The sequence below is a fragment of the Saccoglossus kowalevskii genome, chromosome 12, assembly GCF_978046115.1.
Source record: "Saccoglossus kowalevskii chromosome 12, keSacKowa6.1, whole genome shotgun sequence".
Lineage (NCBI taxonomy): Eukaryota > Metazoa > Hemichordata > Enteropneusta > Harrimaniidae > Saccoglossus > Saccoglossus kowalevskii.
Genome location: NC_140652.1, coordinates 18365270 through 18391553, shown reverse-complemented (window position 1 = coordinate 18391553; position 26284 = coordinate 18365270). Strand labels below are relative to the sequence as shown.

The 26284-nt window shown below is 34.0% G+C and overlaps 1 protein-coding gene across 1 annotated transcript; it reads left to right on the top strand.

The window, feature by feature from the left end:
• The first annotated feature begins 197 nt into the window (after positions 1-197).
• Positions 198-25355, top strand: LOC144363815 (uncharacterized). The gene is made up of 14 exons (XM_085505930.1): positions 198-311; positions 507-620; positions 1033-1096; positions 15977-16174; positions 17102-17367; positions 17506-17617; positions 19330-19457; positions 19995-21141; positions 21396-21488; positions 21838-21930; positions 22177-22284; positions 22439-22531; positions 22818-22922; positions 23063-25355. Exons 1-14 carry the CDS (start codon positions 198-200, stop codon positions 24025-24027), a joined length of 3600 nt encoding a protein of 1199 aa, XP_085362056.1. The 3' UTR covers positions 24028-25355.
• Positions 25356-26284: the final 929 nt, after the last annotated feature.

Genomic DNA, 26284 nt, shown 5'->3' with positions numbered 1-26284 from the left:
TCATTTCGTGTGTATTATTGAGTTATGCACGCAATCACAAAGAATGTACTACCTGTATATGCAGTATTTTGTCGTTATTTTGTGTTCAAGCATTGAAATTATTTAATTCATACAACAATTGGCAAAATGCTCAATATACACTTTAAACTGATATAGAAAGTTGTAACCTTGTAAATAGTATATTTGTGTGTTCTTTAATGAAGGACAAAAGTAACGAGCACAGACGTGACATCGTGTATGAACGTGTTCATACTCAAGAAATGGATGCCATTGAGGGAGCCGAGAATCATGAAAGTGTACAAGCTAATCAGGTATGAAACCATTATCGTTACATTTAAATAAGGCGTATACAGGGCTATGATCTTACTTATTATTTTTATATTGACTATAATGTTAGGTTTCATAGGTTGTCTTAAATCTGATATTTTCAATAATAAGACAATGTTTACAACTCCCTCTCAACATGAGTGTATCATGATTCATTATTTTACACTTTTTGGCACGAGAAACAGGAATCCATTGAAATGGATATTTTGGGAGAGACTGCAGGTATTGCCAACAATAATGATCTAACACGTGAGACCGTGAACGAAAATTCTGAACACGAATCACCTGATCCGGTAAGTAAGAACATAGCAAAGCACCGTATTCTTCACAAGGCTATCGTGTCATATGTCTGTATGTTTTATTGTAACATTACTGATGATTAAAGTGGCCACATTTAATTTAATGCGTGGATAACACGAACTTAAAATAATTGCCACTAGATGAGATATTAAGATAATGCACCAACTGAAAGCATCAGTTGGAAAATAAAATTGTTCATTTATTTCTTTCATCAAAAAATAAATATTATGTTAGTCAAATGTATTTTTACTGATTATATACTATGTATTGCTTTGTATAGTGATTACTTTTATTATTAGTAGTAGAACTATAAGCTGCATATAATAACACAGAATTAATGTGATTATTAATGTAACTTATTTAGGGACACACATATTGATTATTATTTTTTTTCTGATACACCAGAGCAATGATATAGAGCAGAGCCAGGATATTGCAGAGCGGAAGCATACGTTTAAATTAATGTTAGGTAAGCATCATAACCGAGGTGGGGATACGTTTGTAGCAACCACGGGCGAACCGAGGTTGACAATGATTTCTGGGAGTCTCTAAAACTATATTTTCACTGCTGTTGGGGTGAACATTTGTATTATTAAACCAACTATATCTTAAAACTTAATTTTGTGGCACTTAATAGTGCATGGCAATCCTCGTAGAACAGAAAGTATGTATACAAACAAATGTACGCCTGTTGCATACACATAATTTGAGGTCAAGTTCAGGTTTGTTAGCTTGCGCAAATTTCGTGACCTAATTACAACAAATCGGAAGGCAGGACAGATGTAAACGACAGAACGGTCTAAACACACCGAGTACCAGTACACATCTCGTCCTTGTTTCCAAATCGCAGTGTAACCAGTGTCTACGTCTTCCAACTAACTTGTACAGTCTCTGAAAACGTTCACTCGATTCTGCTAAAGCAAGAAAAACAAACATGCAAATTATCTATAGCATAATATTTTCATATTTTTATGGAGGGTGAAAAACTATGTCACGGTCATATTCACTCGGCGAACGCACACGTGCTACATTTTTTTCAGTCTATTTTCTATGCAAAAATAAACTTTTACAGCTGGTAATCTACGTTTCTCAGCTTGTGTAACAAGTTTTATTTTAGAGTATATTCCATAAAGTCTGACATGTATAAGCACTTGACAGCGATGTAGGTTTTGACAACTGGGATAGGAATATTTACACTCTTCCATGAGTGGTGCACGTGGGTGTATTTAAATATGTTATAATGATACAGACATTATATGTCGTTATCGTGTCAATGTGTGCATGGGAAGGTTTCCAAGGCCAGTTCAGAAAGATCATGAACTTTATGTACATTCGATACTCATACCTTGCATGAGATGGAAATCACGTCACAGGGACCTAGGAACCCTGTTTCAGAGATCATTGGAAATAACTGTAAAGTTACTGAGGTGGTAGTGTGGCATTGGCATTTTAATATATGCAGCAAGACTTTTGAATGGCCATCCTTTCCTGTGAATATGGAATGTAACAATGCATTTCGTGATTATTGTGATGTTAATTCATTCCGCCGAGTGTATTGTGGTGCTAATACCAGGTGTACAGGATTTATATAAAGCTTGCATACCACGTCACCGGCGTTGATGATACGTCACGGTGACAAAATTGGTCCAAAAGTCGTTGTGAGACTCATGACGATTTGAATACTCTACTCCTGGTACCGGGTTCCTGTTAGTGGTGACAACAAAGTTTAACTTCGTTCCTGCGCCAATTCTATCCACCATTGAGGTAGTTACTCTCCATTCTACGTACGAATGACCTGTCAGCTTCATCGCGAACATGACTGCAAATCGTATGGACATAATCGTGTGCTACACGTGCCCGCATCTACATTTACACTAGTCCTGGGCAATTGCTGTCAAGTATATTATTATTTGTTTTCATAAAATATATTTATGTCTATATTTTTAGAATTACTCTAAAAATTATCATAACGAGGCATACTGTATTTCATTCTTATGAAGTTTTTCCAGCTGTCCCGTTTTGTACCCACCTACACTTCTTCCGGGGTTGCATGTCTATTGTTCTTTTTGACTTTTTATATTTTTGCCCTACACTCGCCCGTTGCTGGGTACGTTACCCATGTGCCAAAATATTACATCGCGTCTGTTGTAATTCAGGAATTATTTTTTTTTTACAAATACACCTGACGCCAGTTCGAATTAAAACCCTGAAACTAGTTGCACTCTTAGGCTGCATACTGTATATTCACACTACATCCACTAGATGAATATTAACTTGCATTTTGTTTTTCCTTTTATTGGATTACTGCAGCTGGTAAGTATACGTATTATAACTTGCATTCCATCTCAATAGACGTAATACGATATAATAGTTTCATCATGCTCATTAGTAATAAGTTAAATAGTTACTTACATTTTGTTTTATTCCCTCCCTTCATTGGATTACTGGAGTTTTGTGTAACTATACATATTTCATTCATAAATACGTTATGCAACGTAATATACATATATTATGCTCATGAATAATGATTTTACATTTGAAAAGTATGAATTGCCTTCAATGGATGTATTTTTTATACTTGTAAACAATTTAAGTTGAATAAATAACGAATATTTTGTTTTATTCCCTCCTTTTATTGGATTACTACAGTTGGTAAGTATACGTATTCTAGCATGCATTCCATCTCAAAATACGTGATTACATGCACTATTAGTAATTTTGTATTCGGCGGATATTAATCAACTTCTATAGACGAATGTCTTGCAAACCTGTAAACTATTTAAGTTGAATAAATAGTAACTTAAATTTTGTTTTATTTCCTCCTTTTATTTTATTTTATTGGATTTTTACAGCTGGTAAGTATACGTATTATAACTTGCATTTCATCGTAAAGCACGCAATGTAACGAAATAGAATTATTTTATTCTCATTAATAATTATTCGCAAAGTATGAATTGCCTGCCATAGTTGTATTTTTTTCAAACTTGTAAACTATACAAGTTGAATAAATAATAACGTATATTTTGTTTTATTCCCTTCTTTTATTGGATTATTGCAGTTATTTGTAAGTATAGATATTGTAATTTGCATCCATTCATAGATGAAACGTGCATTCGTTTTCTAACTTGCATTCAATCATTATGTTCATTAATAATGATTTTACATTACATAAACTACATAGAAGCCTCAACGAATATTTTGCTTTGTTCATGTCTTGTTTTCTTGTTATACTGATTTGTAGTGCGGCAATCTGCTCTGCCATTAAAATCCCTTTTGTGTGTGCGTATTTCTATGTGTGTTTTCACGTATTACTTCTTTGATATTTTTAGGGCTGGGCCGATTTCGCTCAAACTTGCCAGGCAGGTCAGTTTCACTCCAATTTGGTGGTAAAATCTGATAAAAATCCGGGCCCACTGTTGCCCTGGCAACAGTAAAAAACCCGATTTGTGAATAGCTTCGCGTCAAATGTATTACCTCCAACAAGTCTTGTAATAGCAGTGTTCAAATGATCATGTATTTTATTTTGGCTAAGTTGCACAGCGACGAGAGATCACCGGCGCCGTCGTTGTTGCACGTATCGACGTATGACCAAAGGCAACTTTGAACTTCCAATGAGTGCGCTAGTAACAAAGTGAAGTGACTTCAGAATCTCTAACCAAAAGCTACAAAGCACGCGGTGAGCCAATGGGCAATCCCGAGTACCACATATTAAATGTATACAGACACTACTACATAAAATATAAATGGCACATAGAATATAAATTTATAGTCGAAATTAATACACATTGATTTAATTATAGCGTTTACGCCATGAAAAAAAACGAAACCAAGAACATGACGTTTTTGGCGGGGGTCATAAAATTCACATCAAGTTTGTATGTAACGTGTCCAATACAATATTTTCTACTCGAATTAGCCTGATTTCCTTCGTGTACGAGCAAGCTATTCATCAATGACAGTGAAGCATGTATGCTGATTTTCCTACTTTACCAATCGGAAAACATTAGGAAAACATCAAATTATCGTTCTTATCGATGTGCAATGTATCGCCAAAATAAGGAAAAATGTATGCAACTGGAACTCGAGATAATTACTTGAGAAAAAATCGTTGACACAATTTATATTTTCAGAGCATCTTTTTTCTTTGATTTGCCCTACTACAAGAAAATTCATCTACAATAATTCATTCAATCTCATTTTCATGTTCCATATAACATAACGCTTTGAATAACTACATTTATTTGGAAATTAATATCTGCCAGAGTGACATACAATGGACCTTCAAGATTTGACTAATATATTCGGAGCCCATGCAATTCATTTTACTAATTCAATATGCGGCTTCATCATTTTTTCATGCGAGTTTCTTGGTTGTACATTGTTTTTGTTGATTTTGGCAATATTTACATTGATGTGTTATTCTTCCGGTAATGAGAAGTTAAAATAGATCGTATTACGAAAAAAAAAACACTGCGAGAATAATATTTCCAGAGGAACGTTAGTATAACAGGAATGCAAGTGGCCACAAAGCCAATCGATAATATATTAGTTGTGTCCAATAGAAACCTAATTCAATTGATGATTACAGAGAGAAAGTATTATCTTACTGCTCAATATTCATCGGAATGAAAATCAACTATAGCATACAGTCAACTGATTGAACAATTTATGTCTATGGCATTGCACTTTTTAGAGGAGTAGAACATTGATGAGTGTCAAAAACAACATATAACATGTATTTGCTTTATTTTTGTATTTCATATGATTCAATTGGGAACTGCAGCTTGTAAGTATGATTTGTTTCTGTTTATTTCCTCGTTTCAATTATCAGTCGAATGAGATGCCACTATCGCATGTTTAGTAGTGTCCGCCACAGTCACGCAATGATAAAAAATGTATGTCTATGGCACTGCACTTTTTAGAGGAGTAGAACATTGACGAGTGTCAAAAACAACATGTAACATGTATTTGCTTTATTTTTGTATTTCATATGATACAATTGGGAATTGCGCAGTTGGTAAGTATGATTTGTTTCTGTTTATTTTCTCGTTTCAATTATCAGTCGAATGAGATGCCACTATCGCATGTTTAGTAGTGTCCGCCACAGTCACGCAATGATTAAACAATTTATGTCTATGGCATTGCACTTTTTAGAGGAGTAGAACATTGACGAGTGTCAAAAACAACATGTAACATGTATTTGCTTTATTTTTGTATTTCATATGATTCAATTGGGAATTGCGCAGTTGGTAAGTATAATTTGTTTCTGTTTATTTTCTCGTTTCAATTATCAGTCGAATGAGATGCCACTATCGCATGTTTAGTAGTGTCCGCCACAGTCATGCAATGAAAAAACAATTTATGTCTATGGCATTGCACTTTTTAGAGGAGTAGAACATTGACGAGTGTCAAAAACAACATATAACATGTATTTGCTTTATTTTTGTATTTCATATGATTCAATTGGGAATTGCGCAGTTGGTAAGTATGATTTTTTTCTGTTTATTTTCTCGTTTCAATTATCAGTCAAATGAGATGCCACTATCGCATGTTTAGTAGTGTCCGCCACAGTCACGCAATGATAAAACAATTTATGTCTATGGCATTGCACTTTTTAGAGGAGTAGAACATTGACGAGTGTCAAAAACAACATGTAACATGTATTTGCTTTATTTTTGTATTTCATATGATTCAATTGGGAATTGCGCAGCTCGTAAGTATGATTTGTTTCTGTTTATTTTCTCGTTTCAATTATCAGTCGAATGAGATGCCACTATCGCATGTTTAGTAGTATCCGCCACAGTCACGCAATGATAAAACAAGTTATGTCTATGGCATTGCACTTTTTAGAGGAGTAGAACATTGACGAGTGTCAAAAACAACATATAACATGTATTTGCTTTATTTTTGTATTTCATATGATTCAATTGGGAATTGCGCAGCTCGTAAGTATGATTTGTTTCTGTTTATTTTCTCGTTTCAATTATCAGTCGAATGAGATGCCACTATCGCATGTTTAGTAGTGTCCGCCACAGTCACGCAATGATAAAACAAGTTATGTCTATGGCATTGCACTTTTTAGAGGAGTAGAACATTGACGAGTGTCAAAAACAACATATAACATGTATTTGCTTTATTTTTGTATTTCATATGATTCAATTGGGAATTGCGCAGCTCGTAAGTATGATTTGTTTCTGTTTATTTTCTCGTTTCAATTATCAGTCGAATGAGATGCCACTATCGCATGTTTAGTAGTGTCCGCCACAGTCACGCAATGATAAAACAAGTTATGTCTATGGCATTGCACTTTTTAGAGGAGTAGAACATTGACGAGTGTCAAAAATAACATATAACATGTATTTGCTTTATTTTTGTATTTTATATGATTCAATTGGGAATTGCGCAGTTGGTAAGTATGATTTTTTTCTGTTTATTTTCTCGTTTCAATTATCAGTCAAATGAGATGCCACTATCGCATGTTTAGTAGTGTCCGCCACAGTCACGCAATGATAAAACAATTTATGTCTATGGCATTGCACTTTTTAGAGGAGTAGAACATTGACGAGTGTCAAAAACAACATATAACATGTATTTGCTTTATTTTTGTATTTCATATGATTCAATTGGGAATTGCGCAGCTCGTAAGTATGATTTGTTTCTGTTTATTTTCTCGTTTCAATTATCAGTCGAATGAGATGCCACTATCGCATGTTTAGTAGTGTCCGCCACAGTCACGCAATGATAAAACAAGTTATGTCTATGGCATTGCACTTTTTAGAGGAGTAGAACATTGACGAGTGTCAAAAACAACATGTAACATGTATTTGCTTTATTTTTGTATTTCATATGATTCAATTGGGAATTGCGCAGTTGGTAAGTATGATTTGTTTCTGTTTATTTTCTCGTTTCAATTATCAGTCGAATGAGATGCCACTATCGCATGTTTAGTAGTGTCCGCCACAGTCACGCAATGATAAAACAATTTATGTCTATGGCATTGCACTTTTTAGAGGAGTAGAACATTGACGAGTGTCAAAAACAACATATAACATGTATTTGCTTTATTTTTGTATTTCATATGATTCAATTGGGAATTGCAGATGGTAAGCATGATTTGTTTCTGTTTATTTTCTCGTTTCAATTATCAGTCGAATGAGATGCCACTATCGCATGTTTAGTAGTGTCCGCCATAGTCACGCAATAATAAAACAATTTATGTCTATGGCATTGCACTTTTTAGAGGAGTAGAACATTGATGAGTGTCAAAAACAACATATAACATGTATTTGCTTTATTTTTGTATTTCATATGATTCAATTGGGAATTGCAGATGGTAAGCATGATTTGTTTCTGTTTATTTTCTCGTTTCAATTATCAGTCAAATGAGATGCCACTATCGCATGTTTAGTAGTGTCCGCCACAGTCACGCAATGAAACAACAATTCATGTCTATGGCATTGCACTTTTTAGAGGAGTAGAACATTGATGAGTGTCAAAAACAACTTATAACATGTATTTGCTTTATTTTTGTATTTCATATGATTCAATTGGGAATTGCAGCTGGTAAGTATGATTTGTTTCTGTTTATTTTCTCGTTTCAATTATCAGTCAAATGAGATGCCACTATCGCATGTTTAGTAGTGTCCGCCACAGTCACGCAATGAAACAACAATTTATGTCTATGGCATTGCACTTTTTAGAGGAGTAGAACATTGACGAGTGTCAAAAACAACATATAACATGTATTTGCTTTATTTTTGTATTTCATATGATTCAATTGGGAATTGCGCAGTTGGTAAGTATGATTTGTTTCTGTTTATTTTCTCGTTTCAATTATCAGTCAAATAAGATGCCACTATCGCATGTTTAGTAGTGTCCGCCACAGTTACGCAATGAAACAACAATTTATGTCTATGGCATTGCACTTTTTAGAGGAGTAGAACATTGACGAGTGTCAAAAACAACATGTAACATGTATTTGCTTTATTTTTGTATTTCATATGATTCAATTGGGAATTGCGCAGTTGGTAAGTATGATTTGTTTCTGTTTATTTTCTCGTTTCAATTATCAGTCGAATGAGATGCCACTATCGCATGTTTAGTAGTGTCCGCCACAGTCACGCAATGATAAAACAATTTATGTCTATGGCATTGCACTTTTTAGAGGAGTAGAACATTGACGAGTGTCAAAAACAACATATAACATGTATTTGCTTTATTTTTGTATTTCATATGATTCAATTGGGAATTGCAGATGGTAAGCATGATTTGTTTCTGTTTATTTTCTCGTTTCAATTATCAGTCGAATGAGATGCCACTATCGCATGTTTAGTAGTGTCCGCCATAGTCACGCAATAATAAAACAATTTATGTCTATGGCATTGCACTTTTTAGAGGAGTAGAACATTGATGAGTGTCAAAAACAACATATAACATGTATTTGCTTTATTTTTGTATTTCATATGATTCAATTGGGAATTGCAGATGGTAAGCATGATTTGTTTCTGTTTATTTTCTCGTTTCAATTATCAGTCAAATGAGATGCCACTATCGCATGTTTAGTAGTGTCCGCCACAGTCACGCAATGAAACAACAATTCATGTCTATGGCATTGCACTTTTTAGAGGAGTAGAACATTGATGAGTGTCAAAAACAACTTATAACATGTATTTGCTTTATTTTTGTATTTCATATGATTCAATTGGGAATTGCAGCTGGTAAGTATGATTTGTTTCTGTTTATTTTCTCGTTTCAATTATCAGTCAAATGAGATGCCACTATCGCATGTTTAGTAGTGTCCGCCACAGTCACGCAATGAAACAACAATTTATGTCTATGGCATTGCACTTTTTAGAGGAGTAGAACATTGACGAGTGTCAAAAACAACATATAACATGTATTTGCTTTATTTTTGTATTTCATATGATTCAATTGGGAATTGCGCAGTTGGTAAGTATGATTTGTTTCTGTTTATTTTCTCGTTTCAATTATCAGTCAAATGAGATGCCACTATCGCATATTTAGTAGTGTCCGCCACAGTCACGCAATGATAAAACAATTCATGTCTATGGCATTGCACTTTTTAGAGGAGTAGAACATTGACGAGTGTCAAAAACAACATTTAACATGTATTTGCTTTATTTTTGTATTTCATATGATTCAATTGGGAATTGCGCAGTTGGTAAGTATGATTTGTTTCTGTTTATTTTCTCGTTTCAATTATCAGTCAAATGAGATGCCACTATCGCATGTTTAGTAGTGTCGGCCACAGTCACTCAATAATAAAACAATTTATGTCTATGGCATTGCACTTTTTAGAGGAGTAGAACATTGACGAGTGTCAAAAACAACATATAACATGTATTTGCTTTATTTTTGTATTTCATATGACTCAATTGGGAATTGCGCAGCTGGTAAGTGTGATTTGTTTCTGTTTATTTTCTCGTTTCAATTATCAGTCGAATGAGATGCCACTATCGCATATTTAGTAGTGTCCGCCACAGTCACGCAATGATAAAACAATTCATGTCTATGGCATTGCACTTTTTAGAGGAGTAGAACATTGACGAGTGTCAAAAACAACATTTAACATGTATTTGCTTTATTTTTGTATTTCATATGATTCAATTGGGAATTGCGCAGTTGGTAAGTATGATTTGTTTCTGTTTATTTTCTAGTTTCAATTATCAGTCAAATGAGATGCCACTATCGCATGTTTAGTAGTGTCGGCCACAGTCACTCAATAATAAAACAATTTATGTCTATGGCATTGCACTTTTTAGAGGAGTAGAACATTGACGAGTGTCAAAAACAACATATAACATGTATTTGCTTTATTTTTGTATTTCATATGACTCAATTGGGAATTGCGCAGCTGGTAAGTGTGATTTGTTTCTGTTTATTTTCTCGTTTCAATTATCAGTCGAATGAGATGCCACTATCGCATGTTTAGTAGTGTCCGCCATAGTCACGCAATAATAAAACAATTTATGTCTATGGCATTGCACTTTTTAGAGGAGTAGAAAATTGACGAGTGTCAAAAACAACATATAACATGTATTTGCTTTATTTTTGTATTTCATATGATTCAATTGGGAATTGCGCAGTTTGTAAGTATGATTTGTTTCTGTTTATTTTCTCGTTTCAATTATCAGTCAAATGAGATGCCACTATCGCATGTTTAGTAGTGTCCGCCATAGTCACGCAATGAAACAAGAATTCATGTCTATGGCATTGCACTTTTTAGAGGAGTAGAACATTGACGAGTCTCAAAAACAACATATAACATGTATTTGCTTTATTTTTGTATATCATATGATTCAATTGGGAATTGCGCAGTTTGTAAGTATGGTTTGTTTCTGTTTATTTTCTCGTTTCAATTATCAGTCGAATGAGATGCCACTATCGCATGTTTAGTAGTGTCCGCCATAGTCACGCAATAATAAAACAATTTATGTCTATGGCATTGCACTTTTTAGAGGAGTAGAACATTGACGAGTGTCAAAATCAACATATAACATGTATTTGCTTTATTTTTGTATTTCATATGATTCAATTGGGAATTGCGCAGTTTGTAAGTATGATTTTTTTCTGTTTATTTTCTCGTTTCAATTATCAGTCAAATGAGATGCCACTATCGCATATTTAGTAGTGTCCGCCACAGTCACGCAATGATAAAACAATTCATGTCTATGGCATTGCACTTTTTAGAGGAGTAGAACATTGACGAGTGTCAAAAACAACATTTAACATGTATTTGCTTTATTTTTGTATTTCATATGATTCAATTGGGAATTGCAGATGGTAAGCATGATTTGTTTCTGTTTATTTTCTCGTTTCAATTATCAGTCAAATGAGATGCCACTATCGCATGTTTAGTAGTGTCCGCCATAGTCACGCAATGAAACAAGAATTCATGTCTATGGCATTGCACTTTTTAGAGGAGTAGAACATTGATGACTGTCAAAAACAACATTTTACATGTATTTGCTTTATTTTTGTATTTCATATGACTCAATTGGGAATTGCGCAGCTGGTAAGTGTGATTTGTTTCTGTTTATTTTCTCGTTTCAATTATCAGTCGAATGAGATGCCACTATCGCATGTTTAGTAGTGTCCGCCATAGTCACGCAATAATAAAACAATTTATGTCTATGGCATTGCACTTTTTAGAGGAGTAGAACATTGACGAGTGTCAAAAACAACATTTAACATGTATTTGCTTTATTTTTGTATTTCATATGATTCAATTGGGAATTGCGCAGTTGGTAAGTAAGATTTGTTTCTGTTTATTTCCTCGTTTCAATTATCAGTCGAATGAGATGCCACTATCGCATGTTTAGTAGTGTCCGCCACAGTCACGCAATAATAAAACAATTCATGTCTATGGCATTGCACTTTTTAGAGGAGTAGAACATTGACGAGTGTCAAAAACAACATTTAACATGTATTTGCTTTATTTTTGTATTTCATATGATTCAATTGGGAATTGCGCAGTTGGTAAGTATGATTTGTTTCTGTTTATTTCCTCGTTTCAATTATCAGTCGAATGAGATGCCACTATCGCATGTTTAGTAGTGTCCGCCACAGTCACGCAATAATAAAACAATTTATGTCTATGGCATTGCACTTTTTAGAGGAGTAGAACATTGACGAGTGTCAAAAACAACATATAACATGTATTTGCTTTATTTTTGTATTTCATATGATTCAATTGGGAATTGCGCAGCTGGTAAGTGTGATTTGTTTCTGTTTATTTTCTCGTTTCAATTATCAGTCGAATGAGATGCCACTATCGCATGTTTAGTAGTGTCCGCCGTAGTCACGCAATAATAAAACAATTAATGTCTATGGCATTGCACTTTTTAGAGGAGTAGAAAATTGACGAGTGTCAAAAACAACATATAACATGTATTTGCTTTATTTTTGTATTTCATATGATTCAATTGGGAATTGCGCAGTTTGTAAGTATGATTTTTTCTGTTTATTTTCTCGTTTCAATTATCAGTCAAATGAGATGCCACTATCGCATATTTAGTAGTGTCCGCCACAGTCACGCAATGATAAAACAATTCATGTCTATGGCATTGCACTTTTTAGAGGAGTAGAACATTGATGACTGTCAAAAACAACATTTTACATGTATTTACTTTATTTTTGTATTTCATATGATTCAATTGGGAATTGCGCAGTTTGTAAGTATGATTTTTTTCTGTTTATTTTCTCGTTTCAATTATCAGTCAAATGAGATGCCACTATCGCATATTTAGTAGTGTCCGCCACAGTCACGCAATGATAAAACAATTCATGTCTACGGCATTGCACTTTTTAGAGGAGTAGAACATTGACGAGTGTCAAAAACAACATTTAACATGTATTTGCTTTATTTTTGTATTTCATATGATTCAATTGGGAATTGCGCAGTTGGTAAGTATGATTTGTTTCTGTTTATTTTCTCGTTTCAATTATCAGTCAAATGAGATGCCACTATCGCATGTTTAGTAGTGTCCGCCATAGTCACGCAATGAAACAAGAATTCATGTCTATGGCATTGCACTTTTTAGAGGAGTAGAACATTGATGACTGTCAAAAACAACATTTTACATGTATTTACTTTATTTTTGTATTTCATATGATTCAATTGGGAACTGCAGCTTGTAAGTATGATTTGTTTCTGTTTATTTTCTCGTTTCAATTATCAGTCGAATGAGATGCCACTATCGCATGTTTAGTAGTGTCCGCCATAGTCACGCAATAATAAAACAATTTATGTCTATGGTATTGCACTTTTTAGAGGAGTAGAACATTGACGAGTGTCAAAAACAACATATAACATGTATTTGCTTTATTTTTGTATTTCATATGATTCAATTGGGAATTGCGCAGTTGGTAAGTATGATTTGTTTCTGTTTATTTTCTCGTTTCAATTATCAGTCAAATGAGATGCCACTATCGCATGTTTAGTAGTGTCCGCCATAGTCACGCAATGAAACAAGAATTCATGTCTATGGCATTGCACTTTTTAGAGGAGTAGAACATTGATGACTGTCAAAAACAACATTTTACATGTATTTACTTTATTTTTGTATTTCATATGATTCAATTGGGAACTGCAGCTTGTAAGTATGATTTGTTTCTGTTTATTTTCTCGTTTCAATTATCAGTCGAATGAGATGCCACTATCGCATGTTTAGTAGTGTCCGCCATAGTCACGCAATAATAAAACAATTTATGTCTATGGCATTGCACTTTTTAGAGGAGTAGAACATTGACGAGTGTCAAAAACAACATATAACATGTATTTGCTTTATTTTTGTATTTCATATGATTCAATTGGGAATTGCAGATGGTAAGCATGATTTGTTTCTGTTTATTTTCTCGTTTCAATTATCAGTCGAATGAGATGCCACTATCGCATGTTTAGTAGTGTCCGCCACAGTCACGCAATGAAACAACAATTCATGTCTATGGCATTGCACTTTTTTAGAGGAGTAGAACATTGATGAGTGTCAAAAACAACATATAACATGTATTTGCTTTATTTTTGTATTTCATATGATTCAATTGGGAATTGCAGATGGTAAGCATGATTTGTTTCTGTTTATTTTCTCGTTTCAATTATCAGTCGAATGAGATGCCACTATCGCATGTTTAGTAGTGTCCGCCACAGTCACGCAATGAAACAACAATTCATGTCTATGGCATTGCACTTTTTTAGAGGAGTAGAACATTGATGAGTGTCAAAAACAACATATAACATGTATTTGCTTTATTTTTGTATTTCATATGACTCAATTGGGAATTGCACAGTTGGTTATTATGATTTATTTATGTTATTTTCTCGTTTTAATTATCAGTCTAATGAGTCAGTCTGCATGCTCATTGTGTCAGTCATATCTAATATGTCACTGTCGTTAATAACTAAATGAATATATTATGTACTTGATTTTGTTTTGCTTTTATTATATTTTTCAATTAGGAAGAATTAGAAAACGTAAGTATAATGTTTCTTTGTTTATTTCCACGTTTAAGTAATCAAACTGATATGACACTTTTGCATGTTTTGTAGTGTCCATCAATTATTATACAGTTTATAGCCATGTACAATTATTTTTGAATTAGTAGGATAATATCGGATGATACTAATAAAATACGAGTGTTCTCGTATAATGGAAACAGAAAAATGCCATACAAATCAAGGTTGTTTCTATTGTTTCATGCCAGATCTGACTTGCATGATGTGTTCATTGATTTGGCATTCGTGTTTATGAATGACATTACCCAGATTGAATAGAACCATGATGATTGATTGCAATATTGATTTATGAGCGATTTCAAGATAAATAAAACTGTTCATTATCGCTATTCAATGAAAAAAGGAATTGTGAATAAGCAAGCAAAGGTTAAACCGGACTTAAATAAAAAAAAAATCACTGTCGAGGGGGCAATTCCAGTCCCAAAACTTACTCTTGCTGTTAAACATTTAGACACTTGTTTTCTTTTTGATTATCGCGTTGATAATATAGTAGAATGAGCAGGCATACATATTATATTATATTACGTAATGTTCAGTGTAGCTATCAAAGACCTTTTAATGTATAGATAATAAACAAAACGTAAAGTATGTCATGTTATTATTTTGTAGTCAATGAATGCTTGCGGTTTATAAGTATTAGTTTTTAATCTCATTTTCACACTCAAATATGACAGTACAAACTGGGATTATAACGTGCTAATTAGCATAAGAACACTGATTTTAAAATAAAGGAAGATTATTCATCTAATGCTTTGCTATTTATTTATATTACTTTTCATGGTTACCTCCAGTTGGTAAGTATGACTTTAATAAATCGAAACCCTAATATTTGAGTCAGTTCGAATTAGTCAGTCTGAATTGGAGCGTTAGTATATCGTAATCTATTTTGAGTTATATTCTATCCCATCCATGTCATTTCAATGAAAAAAACAATTACTTTAAATATTTTTTTTTATATTCAACTTTTCATTGTGATAAACAATTGAATGAAACACCAAAGAAAACAATAGCAATAGCATCAACACAATTTTCAAATTATGAATCCAGTCATTATTATTCTTTGAATGTCATGCATTAACAATAAACTAGTCTTCTGCAATGTTGAATCTAGGTTCCTATGATTATTATAATTTACATTTTGAGAATAAAAACAATATGTGTAAGATGTATTTACACAAGTGCTTTACTATTGTTGTGAAAATAGCTGCCTATCCAGTATAATGCAATGAATGCCGGTATTGGAAATTGTGCATACTATTTCCTCCAGATTGGAGGATAATTGCTTCATCCCTTCATATATTGTATTTACTACAGGTGATAAAAAGACTCCTTTGCTACACAATGACACGTACATGGAAATGTCCAGAGGATGTATAATGTTTGTCGGCTCATTTGGTACCGGGAAGACGTCGACCATTAAAAGTTTATTTGGTGAAGCCTTTGTGAAGAAACACATAAGTACTGATGGGATTGAAACATATGGGCTTGATGTACTGAATTGGATAAAGAGGGGTGAGTGGAAGCAATGTTTTATACTAGTATAAAACGAGAAAACTATGGTTTTGTATTATTTTGTATCAAGCGAAAAAGTTAGTTGTCGACTTTTAGTCAAATTATAGAAAAAGACAATACGTACCAATGACCAAATATACAATCTACTGTGTCAAATTGATCAAGTAATAAATTAATGTCGAATTATTTAAGCTTTATTCGGCATCACTTAAAACTGCTCAAACTGTGGAGTCCGAGGGGAATGGCGATTGCAGTACTTGACGAGGCAAACGAAACATTTGGTCGCATTGTTTAGTTTCCCTATAAACTGTCCAGTCAATTCAACCGCAGGACCAAAAGAAATCAGTTCATGTTGAGTATTTGTTATTTTCGGGATATTGTGGATAGTTTACAGGGATTAAATAAGATTATGTTTGAAATTTGGTTGAACAGTACCTCATGCGATTGACACTGGCTCGGGTACTGTGTCCACAGTCGAAAACAACACTTGGTCCTGTGTAGATTTATGCTCATTGCGTTTGACACATTTGAGTCAGGTGGCACACACTTTGAAATTATGATTCAAGGCTTTTATCGATTACAACCACGAATAAAACGAGCACGGTCGGTCCCGTCTCGCAGCTTATTTTGATTGTAATAAAATTGTTTTCTACATATATTATTATCGCCAATTGATTTAGTGATGTCTGCATATTTGAGTCAACGACGTTAATAAATGATTGTGACTGTTCGAGGGGCTGATCATTCTGAGTACTTTGTAAGTAAATCCGAATATGCCAACATTGTGAATGCTGGTTAGCAGGGTTTTTAATGATCAAATGATTACGTCATAAGATTATACTGGTGTCATTTTACAAAATCATTAAGGCTGATGCGGTTTTCTATTTATGAACACGTCATTTAAACTTCATCTAAATATAATTTCAGAAAAGAGTGAGTATTTTTGCCATATGCTAGAAGAGGAACTGAAAAAATTACTCGGCCAGATTGTAGCATCTCAGATGAAAGAGGATTCACCAGATGAAAGTTGGATTGGAAATTCCCATGTTGACTTTGAAAGAGAAGTGGCTTTACGTAATGAGGGTCTTAAACGAATGTTTGAGCGACTTGAACAGACTGATACAGAAGAATCATACTCTAATTTCTCATTATGGGACTTTGCAGGACAAAAAATTTACCAGATCAGTCACCAGGTATATTTTAAACATGCCAAAATATAACAATTCAAATAATTTTCACTTTAAACCAAATTGTGATTATTGCTTACCATATCCAGATAAGTAGATTACTCCATATTTCAGGAAAACTATATTTATTATTGTATATTACAGATATTCCTTGTGATGAAAGGTATTTATATAATTGTGGTTGACATATCTAAATCACTGGATGATACAATTGATTATGCTGATGGTGAATCCGACAAGGAAGAGAAAGTTAAAGGTAAAATTCAGAATAACTATTCCTGTCGACAGATTCCTTTGTTGAACAACATGTATGGGCGCGGTGCAGTGCCTTGCAACAGTGTCGATTTCGATTTTTATGTGGAAAACATTAATCAACTGCTCACCCATCAGTATCATTTAGAATCTATTTTGCCGAACACTGGGCATTATAGGTTTGAAAGATGTAATATTGCACAGAAACTATAACATGTCCTCGGTTAATAAATCGTGTATTAATATACAAAAAGAGCAGTACATTTCTTTCAAAGGATCTGCGGTGTGTTTAAAAAACGCAGCTATAAAGTTGGTCTCATAGTGAGACATGTATTCACTTATGTCTACAAAGGCGGCGGGTTTCAGCTAAATTTTGTAGGGGCGACGCCCCTTGTGCCGCCACTGCTGCAAGCAAACAAAGGTGGCCTTTGTAATTAGCTAATTTGGAAACAAACTCATTTGCGTTAATGATGTAACTGGGTCCTCAATAGCTACGACTAAACATGTTGAGGTTGTGGTATTATAATCAAATTTATTTTGGAACGCATATCTGGTAAGCAACACAACTCATTTTGGACTAATTGAAATCATTATCGGTGAATTTTGCTGATATTTTTTATTTGACATATTTTAACCGATGGAAATTGTATGGACATTGAGTTAAGCGCATGAACTGTTGATGAGTGGAAAAAAAGCATCAGATGTTAGTTATTTGTTTCATGAAGCTTTGAGTTTCACATCGTAATATATCAATATTACAATGTTATTGTCACTGAAAAATTCGTTGGCATTGTCGCATGTTGAACTCAATTTTATAATTTGATAGGGATGTTAGTGTGTTGCGGATCTTGTGCATTCCTCAGTAACCAACACTATCGTTTTATTAACCAATGGATAAAACATTTAGGGGCCCTCAGTTAAGATCTGCAGCTGCTTGTGTTTGACCAAGCCTGGTTGAAGCCGGGAAAATTTCAGAATTTCCAAATGAAGTCTTATGTAACCATATGTGTGGTATTTTAGCGGTACTTATCTTTTCTAAAATCAACTACTTGTCATTCACCTGTTACATAACGATCAGACTGCTGGTCTTAGTCCAAATTCATAACACGATAAGTTATTGCACAATTTACATTAAAAGGATATATTAAGAGGGTACCTTGAGTGTCAATGCGTCAATTGTATTTTGAATCTGTTCTAAGTGTGAAGAGCACTGTTTACTAGTCGAGTGTTTTACTTACCGGCGAGCTAGCGCGTACGCATCTTGAAAACGTCTTGCTACTAAGCCTAATCTCGTCTCAACATGCCCACATAATTGTGTGGGCATATTTATCATTTCATAATATTTATATTACCAACATGGTTTACATTATTCCTAGTATTAATGTTTATATTACTAATGTATCCTTAGAACCGTAAATATCTGCATGACTCCAAATAGACTTTATAGTATGTGTTCACGGATCAAATTTTTGCAAATAGATAAACAGGGTACCAGAGTATATATTTACCCCCACCTTAAATATTACATCTTTAATGGGTCTAAGCATTTACTATTTTGGTCAATGTCGCACAGATGAAAATAGGAGTTTGACTGTTTGCAACTAATACTTTATGGGTTCACAACCACCACATTCACATGAGCTGGTTGACTATCAGTCCGGCATATAATACAATTTGAGCATGAAGAGACTATAACCAGATTGTATGATATTTCAGATGTTATATCTTCCTGGGTCAATTCACTATATACGCACTCCGTCCCTGACGCATACCCTGACACCAATGGAATAGCAAGTTCAAAGTTCATCATAGTGGGCGCAAAGACAGATTTAGTAGAACCAGAGGTAATCAAGCGTAATCTTTTCAATATCCGTTTATGTACTAGTATATAATTTCATTGTTCTTGTCACACGCTGTAGTGACAATGAATATATTTTATTTATAGCAGGAAATTTCTTCATAATATTATTATATAATGACAAAATAAATATTTCTGTAACCAGCATTGGCATTATATAATTATTCGCACTGAGCAGTAATCTCAAGTTAGCGCTGATATTCTAGTGTTCTCTGATTCTGAAATCTAGAGGGATCGAGATTAAGGTTGACTATAACTTTATTTGATTTCATATTGTTAATAAATAATATTATGTTATTACGAGGATGCCGTATGAAAAATATAGGAACGAGGAGCATACGGCTATATAAAGTCTGAGTATACAATGTTCGTGTTTGTATGCTCGTATAAGCCTCTAATTTACCTTATATCCTACCACATCTACACATTGAATATGTTGTTATTGTTGTAATATATCCCAGCTATAAATAAACGGAATGTAATATGAATGCAATTATTCAGTTTTAGCCATATTTTTGCGCAGGTGGTGGATAAGAGAATGGATGAAATTATAACTCACATAAGCCGGAATACTCCCAAAGCATTCCGTGAGCTGTATGCCGGTAAATTTGCTATCACCAACAAAGGCAGGAGTGATGGTCTATCAGTGAACAATGAGATTCCCGCGCTCAAGAATAAGATTCAAGAACTTTCCATTGTTCACAAATGTAAACATCCATGCGCCCAAATTCGACTTGAGTTAGCCTTACGGCAAATGAAAAAGCAATTCGTACAAATATCCGAAGTACACAGCATAGGCAAAAAGTTAGGCCTGGATGAAGACATGGTCGAGGAAGCTTTGAAGTACTACCATAGTATTCGTGAAATGATTTACTTTCACGAAGACGACATTTTAAAAAACGTCGTCATTATTGATCCACCGTGGTTGATTGAACTGTTGAGAATTCTTGTCACTAAAATGTCTAAATACGAGGAACGGGTTGCTCTAATTACGGCGATACACTGGTATTACAATCAACTGTTTGATCATGGTTTGTTGTATGAAGAAATGGTAGATATCATACTGGAGGCAGAAGATAGACTGGATGATAAAGAGGTTCTCCTTCGGATGTATGAAAAGTTTCACATCATCTGTAAGCGCCCATCTGATAATAGCGACCAGGAAATCTATTACATGCCATGTATGCTGAAAGAGAAGTCATTGGATCCGCTAATAGCTGGCAGATCAAGTCCACTATATTATCACTTTGAGGGAAATTTTCTACCCGATGCACTGTTCCATCAACTTGTTGTGAAGTGCTTGCATACATGGAAGGATGCCAAATTATTTCTAAATGCAGCAAGATTTGCCATAGATGATTCAGAAACCACCTTAAAGCTAGAGCTATTCAAGAAGGGGTGCGACATCGGACTGGTCGTAATCGGTAATCTGCAAAATGGTCAACAACTAAAGATAAAGGAGGTGGTAGACAATCATCTTTATCAGATAGTAAAGCATCAGTATTCGCGATTGTCCTACAAAGAATGCATCAAATGTACATGTGGTGAACATGATGAAACGAAAACCATTCCATGGTCCCTAGATTTAGATGATGGTTGTGTAGCCACTACTGAGAAATTCTGTTCGGAGAAGCACCTTATTTGCTTTCCCAAAATATGGTACCCCAAATGTGAGTATCATGGAATTTCATTGTTTCATCGAATGAAGATTTAGATCTTTGCTACAAAAACAACGTTTTCATGCCCCATCAATCCAATGTAGTCATTAGTTTACAGTAGCAAAAATACTGATATGTTTTCATCCACATTGAATCCTTAAACTAACGCATGAATCATTGAATGGTTGGTGCATGATTACACGGTTGAATAGATTGGCCTATGTAGTGTATTGTGTTATTACTATTTCCATGTTTATTTACTATAGCATCAGGAACTGCTGACAGATCTACTGATTCCAGTCATGCAGATACCCCAAGGGTAGATGTTGAAGTTGATGACACATATCTTTCCTCCAAAGGTAAATTCATTTTCGTAAACTGAACGTTGTTTCATATATATCTATTTAATTATTCAATTGCTTACATAAATAACATATTTAATTTTGACACGCAATTTACGGTCTTCGCGGAAAAGCGGGAAAAACAGTTGAATTTGTCGAACACTTCTGTAATTTGATTTTGACAGATTACCTATGATTTATACGTTTATATATGACATGGATAATTATTATCATTACCGTTGACAATTTCTGTAAAAAAGATGTTAAAAACCGAATAGTGAATTTCCTAGCTCAAGTGTATACACTCTAAAACATGTGTTGTGAATCGTACTATTCAGTAATTTATATTTGCATGTTCTTTTCACAGTATCGCTAAGTGCTATCAGATCTGTCAATTCCAGTCGTGCTTGTCCCCTGGAAGATGATGTAAGAGTTATCAATGAAATACATGACACCGAAGGTAATATCAATTTGTTAAATGTAGATTTTTTTTTGTATATATTGTTATACTTAATTTAATAGCTTACATAATTACATATGTGCATTGCAAGTTGTTCAAAGTGAATACATAGATAAAGGAGGATAACATGTATACACAAGGTCAATTACGTATTTTCCACTTAAATCTAGGGATTGTTTGAACCAAATTAGCACTATGTACACAATAGTGTAATTATTAGTTCCATGTTTATTTTATTTTTTACAGCACCAATAACTGCTGACAGATGTATTGATTCCAGTCAACGAGATCCTCTGGAAGTTGATGCAACAGAAGCAACCAGAGAAACATCTGAGGCACTTTCCACTGAAGAAGGTAAATACTCGAAAAATAGCGATATACTTCCAAATGATAAAAAACGAAATGTTCTTTGAATAGAGTGAACTTTATAGCTGGGGTGTATACACTCAAAAACACGTGATGTAAATTGTACTATTCAGTAATTTATATTTGCATGTTCTTTTCACAGTATCAGTAAGTGCTACCAGATCGATTTATTCCAGTCGTACTTGTCCCCTGGAAGTTGATGTAACAGTTGTCAATGAAATACGTGACACCGAAGGTAATATCAATTTAATAAATGTAGAATTTTTTGTATATATTTTTATACTTTAATTTCTTACATAAATCTTAATAATACCACTGCATATATTCGTCTCCATGTTCGCGAAGGTGACGTTATAGTCTCGTACCCAATTGAACAGAACGGTCCTGCGTTTATCTATTTTGAATAAATAAACAAGGTCAATTACGTTTTTGTCAAATTAAATGTGGGGATTATTTAAACAAATGAGCACTATGTACACAATGATGTCATTATTAGTTCAATGTTTACTTTGTATTTACAGCACCAATAACTGCTGACAGTATTGATTCTAGTCAACCAGATCCCCTTGAAGATGGTGCAACAGGAACAATCAGAGAAACACTTAAGGCACTTTCCAATGAAGAAGGTAAATATTTGAAAAATAATGATATACTATACTTCAAAATTATAAAACAAGTTATATTATGATAGGACGCCGGCTGTGTTATTCTAATCAAATACAAGTGTATTCAGGCTAATCAATATTGTATTTTCTTTTGTGGTCAGAAATAAAACCAACTATTGGTGTTGTCACTGCACTCGATTGGGAACATGAAGCTATGTTGCAGATGTTTGATGCTCCAACTAATGATTACGAAGGTACTCAGCCTCAAGGAGATGTTAATTACTACAAAATCGGGAAAATAAAAGGAAAGACGGTTGTAATGACGCAACTTCCTGTTGGGCTTCTGGGAGAGAACAGCGCAGCAGTAACTGTCACACGTCTCTGTGATGTATTCAGCACCTTACAGATAATATTCATGGTAGGTACCGCTGGTGGAGTACCTAATTATCAGTATGATGAGGCAAGCCTTAATAATACCACGGCATATATTCGTCCCCATGTTCGCAAAGGTGACGTTATAGTCTCGTACCCAATTGAACAGAACGGTCCTGCGTTTATCCATTTTGATTACGGGGAAATAATTTCCTTACTCGCCATGGATAACTTCCGAGAAAACATCAGACGCGAACATGTTGGACTTCACCAGAAGGCGTTGAATGCAGCACGAGAATGCAAGTACGATATAGAAAAGGAAGAGCCAAGTTCATCTACAATAGTTGGTGAATTAATTGACGGTGCTATCAGAAAAATGAAAGAAAAGGGTAAAAGATTTCAAAGGCCCGCTGCTGAGGAAGACATCTTGCCCGTGGGACATCATCATCCACCTGAGCCAATGCTTCGTCGTCCTGGTGAGCCTAAAGTCCATTTTGGCATATTGGGTTCTGCAAACAGTGCAATGCGAAACACAGAAGTAAGAGATAAATTAGCTGCAGCTGCAAATGTTATCGGCTTTGAAAATGAAAACAGCGGCGTCGCTACTGCTGCTCACATTTCTTCAAAAGGATGCATGTTTGTGAGAGGTGTTTGCGACTATGCAGATGAGCACAAAGATGGTAGATGGCACCGTTATGCAGCCTTGGCAGCGGCGTCTATGTCCACATGCATCATAGAGAAATTGAATATGTGACAATCATATTTTAGTAATGTTTTGCATACTCGTTGAAGAAACTTTATGAAAAGGTATCGGAATTGTGTATCAACGCACCATGTTGAACGATTGCCTTCGAAAATTACAGCAATCAGAACAAATGTGAAACAATAACTTCCAAAACAGGTTGCAGACTCGATTTTTCGTGTTCTATAACAATATATTTTCAAACTTGAAATGACTTAAAATATGTTAATGAAATAAATTGTGTATGTCCTGTAGACGACCTCTCATTGATAAATTACGTCAAGGTTTAATCTTCATCAAGTTTATGACTACGCTTATTTAGTAATTCCTAAAATAAAAATTCAATAATTCAATATGTATTGTCAATTTTCTCCTAGAAAGTCGAAAATTTTTAATATAACTTGTTTTGTTGTTAGATGTCTTGTTTTTTTATTTATGACAAGACTGGATTTATTTTAAAGAATGTTTAATATTACAGTATTTTCAGAAAGTCAATTCACGTATATAAGCTATTTTTGTTTGTTTTATCGTCATTTATTTTAAGCAACGTATAGCAAAAGAATATTTCATGAATAATGTCATTAAACTCGAAATTGCCTTATAGTTCAATTTTATAGTAATTTTGTGAGATAGTTTTCATCGGTTGATGCTACTGTATGTACGTTCACAGAAGGTTCATTCAAATGATACAATTTAAATCATCTGTCATCAAATTACACATGACAAGTGATATTTCAAAATTGGTAGAAACTGTTACTTTTGCAATTTTGTGGTTTTCATTGATGTGAGCAACAGAATAAATTATAGACAACATTGGTTTACTTTGACACCAACCCTGCTTTTTTCCATGTATATTGTATGACAGATGATTGATTTTTTAAGAAGACAAATCTGCAAATTGACATTCTTTCATTTAATATACAACTGGTCTTGTTACAGAAAATGTCAAATAATCAAGATTTACGTTTCATGGATCTTCGCTGTATATTTTTTTTTCATAGCATAACTAGGGGTCCAAATAAGCCTGACAAAATGTTATATTTAATTCGTAAAGTTTTTGTTTAGAATTTGTTCGATTGTAGAATGAGGTTTAAACTTTCAGATATGTTTACTTTATACAAGAATGTACAGGCATTTTGATGTTTTGTTTCACTGAATGGCGCTAAAATGTTAAATAACATGGCGCACACGCTTTTGTTACAAGAGAACAAAATATACCTTCAACATTCTAGACATTTTTTGTAAATAAACAAGACACCAACTTAGCCTGAATTTGTCATATGAAACGTGTTCTAGAGGCTTTTTAAGTTAAATAAAGAATAATTTGTTTCTTCATCGTCTTTTATCGGAATTGTTCAAGTCAATTGTAGTGAAAATGTCATTTCTGTGTCTTGTAAGAGACTCGCTATGAATTATTTATCCACCATTTTAGATTGGCATCAATGTTCAGCTTAACATTAAACTGAATACCAGCACTGCGTTACTTATCAACCGACTGAGTGTAAATGGGACTATGTATAGCGCGCAAGTAAAAGGAATATCTTAACGCAATATGAAGTTATAGTCTACGCTAATAATTCCCGGTGAATTCCTAACAGTATGTAGTCAAACAATTTCTACAAAAACAATCTACACTATGAATGGCTTACTAAATATAAGCAAACACGAAATACTAATGAAAGTATGGACTACGTGTGCATATTTAGTTTTTACATTCAATTGGCAATAGCCACACTATATTTTCCCGACGAGCCATAGTGTTTGTCTATAGTAACTACATAAGTTAAACAAAGTGGTATTTGATGTCATAATACGTCCATAACGTGTTGCTATGCATTTTCGGGTCACTATACCAAAATCATTTACCCTATCTTGTCTACATTTAAAGTATAATCATCTACACCATCAAGAAAATTTGCAGACAAATAACATACAAGTGTTGGGTTTACATACGTTGGATTCTGTTTCATAAATATGAATGTTACCTGAATGAAGGCTTATAAACAAAGTTTCACAGGTAACCCTACCCCCCCTCATTAAGTAAAAGTAATGTTCAAGTAGAAGTAACAATTCGCCATTCCACTATTGTCGAGCATACGAGTCAATATTCAACTCAATATTCACTCTGCTGATTTGTTTGTACCAATATATTTATTGCTAACTACTACTTGTGCATGATTTGTGTAAAATAATGAATTTTTAAGAATTCAAATCATAATATACACAATATTGATTGACATACTGAGCATAATTCATAATTTGTCGTCAC

Coding starts and splice junctions, on each gene's coding strand:
- LOC144363815 (XM_085505930.1), top strand. CDS start 198: ATGAAGGACAAAAGTAACGAGCACAGACGTGACATCGTGTATGAACGT. Junction 19,458..19,994: donor CAGATTTAGTAGAACCAGAG/GTAATCAAGCGT, acceptor ATTTTTGCGCAG/GTGGTGGATAAGAGAATGGA. Junction 22,532..22,817: donor TGAAATACGTGACACCGAAG/GTAATATCAATT, acceptor TTGTATTTACAG/CACCAATAACTGCTGACAGT.